The 9,446-nt window shown below is 42.8% G+C and overlaps 1 protein-coding gene across 1 annotated transcript; it reads left to right on the plus strand.

The window, feature by feature from the left end:
* Positions 1-1,355: 1,355 nt before the first annotated feature.
* On the plus strand, positions 1,356-3,436 carry TIGD2 (tigger transposable element derived 2). The gene has a single exon (XM_007450010.1). The coding sequence runs from the start codon at positions 1,509-1,511 to the stop codon at positions 3,084-3,086; it is 1,578 nt and encodes a 525-aa protein (XP_007450072.1). The 5' UTR covers positions 1,356-1,508; the 3' UTR covers positions 3,087-3,436.
* Positions 3,437-9,446: the final 6,010 nt, after the last annotated feature.

Here is a 9,446-nt window from a genome sequence, read left to right on the forward strand (position 1 = left end):
CCCCCTCGCCGACACAACGTTCCTGCGGGGGCGCGCGCGTGCCCCCTAATCCCCCGCCTTCCGGCTCCGGCGGCGACGCTCGCTGCCTGCTGTGTGCCGCCGCTGCCGCCGCCGCCACCGCCGCCGCCGCTGACGCCGGTGTCAGCCTCCCCTCGGGAGACTCCATTTGCTCTCAGGTTGGTTTGGCTGCCGCGAAGGCAGGCGGAGAGCGATGCCCCCGGCCCGCGGACTGACGTACCCTGGGCCAAGCGCCCGGCCGCTCGCTGGCTGGCTGCGGCGGTGACATCCTGGTCGCTGGCGTCCACGGAGGAATCCGGGCTCCCACGGAGCAAAGACGTCCGGCGTTCCGGAGCTCTCCGTGCGGGGAGAGGCCCTCGCTAACGCGGCTCCTCTCTGACCTCTTAATTTCAGGAGGTAGGCAATGCAGGTCTCATTCCCTGACACTCTAGATAATGCCTGAAAGCAGTCTGTGTCGTATTTAGCCATCACATTCCTAGGAGGCGTTAGTTTTCTCAACACAGTCGCAGGATAGATGTGGGTAATGCCACAGACCCTGATATTGAAAGAAAAATGTTTTTGGTATCTTCCTTTAGGTTTCGGAGGCTCCGAGTGCCTATACAGCCCCCGACAGGAACTACTACTGTTGGCCCATGGAGGATCATCTTTCACCAGGATTATCGTAACATCTTCACTGAGCCTTCCCCCACCCCATACCCTCTACCATGAGTCCTGTTTTCTGCCAATGAAGTTTTTTGATGCTTTCTTTAATCATGTGACAGCACTTCTTGTCCACCTTTTTCCTTTACAGTTGCCAAACACGAGGTGGAGGTTTGTGTCATGTTAAAGTACACAGTTTCCTGCCTGTCCACTATCACCTGATTTGCACTGCTCCCTTCTGTTCAGCTTGCCTTACCCTGCTTGCTTACGATTTCCATAACCACTCACTTGCACATCGTGTAGCAGCCCTTGCCTGGGGAGGTAGCATTCCATACAGTGCACTGCCTGACAAGGACAGCAGTCAGGGGGCGAGTTTTCCCGTTGTATTTTCCTATCGGGTTTGCAAGCCCTGTCTTCAACTCTTTGTTCCCTAGCACAGTGCCCCAAATACTCCCACCAGAGTCTTAGTTTCTTTCACATAGAGCTTCGCCCATAAGGATGGCAAGAATCAAGTATGTAATGTGACTGTTTTAGAGACCTTGCTGGTACAATATTGGTTGTCATCGCCACTGAGATCGCAGTTCATGAAAAGATCTTGAACTAAGGGAGGAGGAGGCAAGATAGAAGGTAGGATTAAGTGGAGCCAGTCCTTGTTGTTTGAAGTTTGTAAGTTTCAAAACAGCAAAGCAAGAGAGTCATGTAGGCCTTGTCTGGAAATTGGCCAGTACACTCTCCACCTAGGTCCTAGGGGGGCAGGAAAGGGACCTTAAAACCCCATTTTCTAGTCTCATTGTGTCCAAATCTAAGTTGTTACTATCTTGTTCTAGTAATCGTCTAAAATATTAGATACAATGTTGGGGAAACGAAAGCGTGTGGTGTTGACAATTAAGGACAAGCTTGACATTATTAAGAAACTTGAGGAAGGCATCTCTTTCAAAAAACTTTCTGTGGTGTATGGAATTGGTGAATCCACAGTGCGTGATATTAAAAAAAACAAAGAAAGGATAATAAACTATGCAAACAGTTCAGATCCTACAAGTGGGGTATCCAAACGTAAATCTATGAAGTCATCAACATATGAGGAACTTGATAGAGTTATGATAGAGTGGTTTAACCAACAGAAAACAGAGGGGATTCCAGTGTCTGGAACGATTTGTGCAAAACAAGCCAAGTTCTTTTTTGACGCCCTGGGGATGGAAGGTGATTTTAATGCATCATCTGGCTGGCTGACTCGATTTAAGCAGCGCCATGGTATTCCAAAGGCTGCTGGTAAAGGAACAAAACTGAAAGGAGATGAAACTGCTGCCAGTGAGTTTTGTGGTAACTTTCAGGAATTCGTTGAGAGAGAGAATCTACAACCAGAACAAATTTATGGTGCTGATCAAACTGGATTGTTCTGGAAATGTCTACCGTCAAGGACATTAGCTCTTGAAACTGAGCAGAGTATTTCTGGTTATAGGTCAAGCAGAGAGAGAATCATTATTATGTGTTGTGCAAATGCCACAGGTTTACACAAACTTAATCTTTGTGTTGTGGGGAAAGCAAAAAAACCTCGTGCGTTCAAAGGAGCTGACCTTTCAAACCTTCCTGTCACTTATTTCAGTCAAAAAAGTGCATGGATAGAACATTCTGTTTTCAGACAGTGGTTTGAAAAGTACTTTGTGCCACAGGTACAGAAGCATTTGAAATCCAAGGGGCTTCTAGAAAAAGCAGTGCTCCTTTTGGATTTTCCCCCAGCCCATCCAAATGAAGAACTGTTGAGTTCAGATGATGGCAGAATAATGGTGAAATATCTACCACCAAATGTCACAAGTCTCATTCAGCCTATGAGCCAAGGAGTTCTAGCCACAGTAAAAAGATACTACCGAGCAGGACTTCTCCAGAAGTACGTGGATGAAGGAATTGACCCCAAAATGTTCTGGAAGAACTTGACAGTGTTAGATGCAATTTATGAAGTGTCAAGAGCTTGGAACATGGTAAAATCAAGTACCATAACCAAAGCATGGAAAAAACTTTTCCCTGGCAATGAAGAGAATTCAGGCATGAATATTGATGAAGGAGCCATTTTAGCAGCTAACTTAGCAACAGTTTTACAGAATACAGAAGACTGTGAACATGTTGACCTTGAGAATATTGATCAGTGGTTTGACTCTCGGAGTAATGACTCAAACTGTCCAGTGCTAACTGACAGTGAAGGTGCAGAGGACCGGGCCAAGCCTGCCGAGCACAAGCCTTCCAGTAAGACTAGAAAAACAGAACTGAACCCGGAGAAGCATATTAGCCACAAAGCTGCACTTGAATGGACCGAAAATTTACTGGATTATCTAGAACAACAGGATGACATGCTTCTGTCTGATAAACTGGTGTTGCGGAGGCTTCGAACAATAATAAGAAGAAAACAGAAGATCCAGAATAACAAAAGTCATTAATAATCCTCTTAAGGGTTTCGGTGTGTTTGCATCTTTGTGACTTTATCTGCAGTGGAACTTAATTATCGTGTTTGAAGTGCTGTGGATTTCAAGGCCAAATACATTTTATTAATGAATTTAGGATTAGATGCTGTTTTGGATTACTTAAATTACTGTGCTTGAATGTCGATTCTAGGAAGTGAGCATTGACCTGTATCTTGTCTGTTTCTAATCTGTATTATACTAATTTAGATCATAAGGTACCTGAGGCCAGGGATCCTGTGTATGTTTTGTGCCTGAATTTCATTGTCTAATAGAGTACCATGCACATTCTAGGCAATCAATAAATCTTTCTTAAATTGAATTTTTATGACTTTCTCTGAACTTCAGTTTCCAAACTGAAATACGTGGAGGGTAAGTTTCCCTTTCTACCGCAGTTTTTTTCCACCTGCCGAAAATTTTAGAACTCAGCAAAGATTATACTTGAAGGACATGTATTTCACTGTGAAAGCAGAGAACTGAAGGAAAATAGTCTGAAGCCTGAAATATGGCATTTCTATACCAATAGTATTTGGACAATCAGAAATTCAGATTGGCTGTCTCTGTATAATGAAGTAAGAAGAAATAAGGTTAAAACGTCCCCAGGCAAAGGACTTGCACTTCACTTTTATTTCATCTGGCAGTAGGGAGAGTTCCTTCAGAGTTGTGGAAAGAATGCCATCATTGTTCCAGAAAAACAGATTTCATTTTCCAAATCATTGCTATTAGAAGAGAATAAGGATTCAACTGTGTTATCTGTCATTTTGATCCTTTATTAGTAGAGATATGTAAGTAGTTTTTTCTCTTTAATAAGCTATTTGATGTAACACTTCAAAGCTTTAAAGTACGTCATTTGAGGGCTTCCCTGGTGGCGCAGTGCTTGAGAGTCCGCCTGCCGATGCAGGAGACGCGGATTCGTGCCCCGTGTCGGGAAGATCCCACATGCCGCGGAGCGGCTGGGCCCGTGAGCCATGGCCACTGAGCCTGCGCGTCCGGAGCCTGTGCTCCGCAAATGGGAGAGGCCACAACAGGGAGAGGCCCGCATAACGCAAGGAAAAAAAAAAAAAAAAAAAAAAAAAAAAGTACGTCATTTGCTTTCATAATAGCGTATTTTTCTGTGAGAACTAATACCGAGAATATAAGCATACATTGCATTTGTGGAGCCAACCCATGAACTGACATTAAATTGAACGTGAGAAAGGCACTGTAGAACAGCATAGGCTGCTGTGTGACCACGGGCAAGTTACTCGACCCATCTGTAAAATAGGAATAATACCTGCCTCTGAGAGTATTTTGAGGAGTACATGAGTTAATATATGGATTTTAAGTAATACAGGCTTAGAACAGGACCTGGCTCAGAAAAAGTCCTCTAAGTGTTAGCTCCTGTTACCGAGTTGCAGAAATGATGTTTCAGAAGTGTGCTCAACAGATCCAGTGTGTGAATCAACACTGGTGTTGCTGCACTGGGAAAACGCATTAGAGGGAGGTGAGAGAAAAGAGATGCAAGTGACTAGATTCAGCTGAAATATAATAATAATTTACTTCAAAGAAAACTGGAAGGTTAATCCAATTCAGAAATCATTTCCCGACCATCTACTGCTAGGCACAGTGAGGCATGCCGGCACGTTTAAGACATCTTAGTTGGAATTATAAAAGGAAATGGGAATGGAATTGTAGTTTCTTTGCTCCAGGCCTGCAAATAAAATACATAGATGTTGGCTTTGTTCATAGAATCTGTTACTGATATTGGCCTCGTTTACTGAAGTAATAAAATACCTTTAAAGCAGACAAGGTAGCAGTTAGGAGGACACCTGAAATATCAAACTAAAGTAACACAGGATCAGTAGAAAATTAGAGCAAAAGAAATATCACAGGAGACTGATTACAGTAATTAGGTCCAGCCATATACTGGGAGCTTTGTTGTGATTGACCTGAGATTTTAGAAGCTCTGACAGTCCTTCATGAGGACTGTTAAGCTCAGAATTCTGCCTTTTGACAAAGCAGAGGCTTTGAGTTCGAGAAAGACCTTTTCGGAAAACCTCTAAGAATATTTTCTTTGGGAGGATTCATACCTTATTATTAACACACCTCTCTCAGTTTACACAATTTCACTTACTAGAAAGGCCTGAGGAAATGAAACTTTGTGCAGATAAGTCCTGAAACTATTTGGCTTCTTGGAGGCAAAGGGATTCTGAAGCCTGGAAATGGTAATGACATATTTGAATACTGCTTTGCATTTTTCACAGAGCTTTCTGCTAACAAAAACTTCTCAAACTTCTTTCAGTCATGACATTGAAATGGTTTAATCCTGTTTTATCATAAAGACCGATATAAACTGTGCATTCTAATTCCATAATTAACTGTAATACAAAAATCTTTTTCCTTTTCCAGGTATTGTTATATTAATTATATCCTCTAGGAAGATGCATTGTGTTATCTTGGTTAACCCCATGCTCCTTATATGTACCCTAGTTTGAGGAGCACAGAAAATAATGTGCTCTCATTTGACTTTGTGCACCTTAAAGAAAGTATCACAAATTTATTTTTAAATAAATTTATAAATGGAAATTTTCCATTTATAAAAGTGCCTACTTTTTAGAGGATTTGAAAGACAAACAGAACTCAGACCAAATGGGAAGTGTTTGGCAACTGAGAGTATACTTTAAAAAAAACTTGTGTAGTGGGAATATTTACTCTTTCATAATTTAATTTCAGAGAGTAATATAGGGGTTGACTGGAGAACCTTGAGTGCTCAGTAAATGTAACAGAGTCGGCAGGACCCAGATAGTAGGCACAGTCAATTCAAGTAGAATTAGAGGATTGTAATGGTGCTCTTGTCCTGGGACTCTCTTTGTTTTCAATCTAGCTTCAGACTGAGCTCTGTGGTCCCTTCATCATGAATTTTCTGGATTTAAGGAAGCTCGTGGTGGACTCAATGGCACAGTTGACATGAAGCAGGAGACGGCTAGTTAGGTCATGATCTCAGAGACACTCTGCCTCCAGTGACGTGGCCAAAGCCCCCCAACATATTACAAATCAGAGCCAGGACCTGCACTACAAATATAGCCGTCCTTCAGGAGGGCTGTGTCTACTTACTAGTATTTTCACAAAGTTCACCTTGTCTTATTTAAACATACACTTTATCTCCATCCTAAGCAAAATCACAGGTCTTGTGTGCTGACTGCGGTCTCTTTCTAGTCCAAGTTAAAGTAAATATAAAACTTTTTTTTTTTTATAACTTGACAGTCCGTAACCCCAGATTACCTTGTATATCTCATTGGCACATTTTGTGAAACTCTGGCCAAGAAGGAGTGGGCTTGTTGAAGGGTAATGGATTGGAGTACAAACACCAGCTTCTCTGCTTTCTCCCTAGATAACCTTGACAGCTTTCCAGACCTCTCTGAACCTCAAGTTTCTTCATGTGTAAAAGGGTGGCAGGTTAAACGGGCACACTCCAAGTGTTCATAAACACCAGCTATTAAGCAACCCTATGGCTGTTCACTGAGAATCCCTGGCCTCCAGGCTTAGGTCAGAGAATGAGTCACAGTCCTTCGCTCATGCTGACTCTGCAGACCTCCGGGAGGCCTGGGCACCCTTGTTGAGGTCTAGGGCACTGCCTCATCACTGGGAATGCTGGCTGGGTCGCTGCCACAGGTAAGAGGGCAGTGCTGAGTCCCTCAGGCCCTTAAGACTACAGTGTGTGCTGTCAGTCATCACAGGGGCCCATCAGTAAACAGACAAACAGACAAGCACAGGTGGGGCCTGCTTTAGCTGTAGTCTGGGATAACGGGGCTCAAAGAGAAATGGGTTCTTCCAGGCAGCTGAAGGCATCCTTGTGAGGTGATGAGCTCTTATGCTAAAGGCAGAAATGCAAACTGCCGGTGCAAACACAGGGGAAACTGGAGGAGCAGACAGGCGCCCAGCCAGGACGCAGTGCCATCAGTGCGGTCCCCCATCTAGCAGATGAGTCCAGGGGTCACTGGGCCTGGTTTGCCCAGCAGCATCCTGATTTACGCTGGCTGTTCAGAGTAAGTGTTACAGAGCCCTTTTTACTCTCATGTGTCCCAGCTTAGAAGAGAAATTAGGCGGTTTCCCTACCAATGACCCAGAGGAGGGAGTTGATCTGCCTAAGGTCACATAGTCGCTAGGGGCCAAGAAGGGAGTAGAAGCTGCTTCTCTCAGCTCCGGACAGTGGTGGCCTAGTGGCCAAGGGTAGGGGCTCCCTCCAGGCCGCGCCTCCCAGGGCCACACTGCAGTCCTGGAGTCCAACACAGGCCTGCCTGTTCGACACAGGTGGGAAGTCCCGTAGTGAAAGTCTCTCCTGGAGGACAGGGGGTGCGCCCAGTTCACGTGCTGGATTGCTATGTGCCAGGCCTGACGCTGGGCGTTCCCCAAAGCAAAGTCTAGTTTGTGATCCTCAACACCAATCCTGTAAAGTATGATACCCGTTTGAGAAGGAGTTCCCAAAGGGAGCTGGCAGAGACCAACCAAACACTTCTGTCTGAGACAAGGACAGAGGTTGCAGCCCTTGCAGGAAGCTGCGGTCCTCCGTTCCCCCACGGGCATCCGGACTGCAGGAATCCATGAGGCTGTCAGCCAAAACCTTCCTTAAAGCCACTTTTAGCTGGCTGTGTGTAATTCCAGAGAATGCTTCCACCAGGGTTATTCCCCAGGCACCTGAGTATCACTGTAAATCCATCAGGCTCAGGAAATCCTTCAGTGAAGCTCCATGCAACAGACAGATGCAGTCGTCATGAGGGCATCTTTCAAATTTTCTACTGATCAGAAGATCAGGCCCGGGGCTAGAGGGTAGATCCAGCCATGTCTCCACAGGTTATTGGGGTGGCTGACATCCTTTCTACATGGAAATCCCTGGGGGGGGGGGGGCTTATTCTTGTTCCTGGCTCCTCACTGTTCCTCCTGGTCTAGGTTGCCCCAAGAACCAAGCCTGCCTGGCTTGTAGACCCATGTCAAGAACATACTTGTTTAGTATAATTTGGAAAGCGAGAAACAAAAGGTGCTATAGATGTATGATGACGTGTAAGGCATACATACTGTCTTCCACATTTTTTGGTCAACCTAAAGCTGGATATGAAAATATTTAGTGTAGTTCCTTTATAGAACTTCAGGTGTAATTTATGACTATCCCTAGGACTTCAAACATAGACCTTTGGGTTTTTGTATGTTCATAGTGACTCTGTAATGAGGTTATTAGCTAATACCACTGTAACTAATTAAATCACTAGGGGACATGATAGATTAGAGTTACTCTACAGATATTAAAGGAATCAGTGAGGTTTTGGAACATTTAACTTTTTTTTCTTAAATTAGAAGAGAAAAATTGACTGTAAGACTCAGCCTCATTAACCTATGAAGTAACTACCAAAAGTGCTTTTGTTCTCAAGAGGAACCTTAATAGCTGAACTTACGACCAAATCACATCTAATTTCTTCTAAAACCAACAAAAATGTTACCCAGCTCTTTACTATATTTCAGAATATGTTGATCATCTGGAACTTATTTACCAAGAAAACATAATTACCTTTGAACCTAAAAAAAGGCAAAGTAAACTTAAGGAAAGCAGTTTTCTTCATCCACTGACGCATTTAATCTTTTTAAAAAAGTCATATAACAATAAAGTTTTAAAGATACTCTTTTTTCTTAATGAGAAATGTCTAAGGTTATACACGTAGTCTTTGTGTGTTAATTTAAGATGACAGAGAACCCAGATTTTTTTTCCCCTTTTGGGCTTTAAAAATGTAACTTAAAAGATGAATTCCATAGGAGTCTTGATAATCAACGTGACCTAATCCAAACTAACATATTTTAAGCTGTTTCAATGTAATAATCACAGCACAAAGCCGACTCCCAAAGTATGGTTGTATTTTTTTAAATGATTGTTATAGTTGGACAATATATAGGGAATAGTATTTCCATTTTAATCAGCTTTTTGGGGCCATTTGCTGATTTACTTTAGTGTTTGGGGGAATCTGTGTCTCCTCATTGTATTAATAAGATACTTAACCTATAGTACATAAAATACCTAAGTTGCTTTTCTATAAAAACTAGAGAATGAAGGGTTTTCTCCTGCACTGTACAAATATTCAGTACTATAAATTATACTCACCAATTAAGTTAGCACAATGTATAATTAAAAATGTTTCTACCATGAGAAAAACTACTGTATTTGATTGATTCTAAAAATACACATTTTAATACCTGTGAAATTGGGATACTTCTTGCAATCAACAGCATCTGACAATTATAGTTGACAGCATTTTTGTCTTTCTTTATGGTATGTAAAATAATTATATCTTTTAGGTTCTATGAAATATAAAATCT

This window comes from Lipotes vexillifer, unplaced genomic scaffold (assembly GCF_000442215.2).
Source record: "Lipotes vexillifer unplaced genomic scaffold, Lipotes_vexillifer_v1.1 scaffold178, whole genome shotgun sequence".
NCBI lineage: Eukaryota > Metazoa > Chordata > Mammalia > Artiodactyla > Lipotidae > Lipotes > Lipotes vexillifer.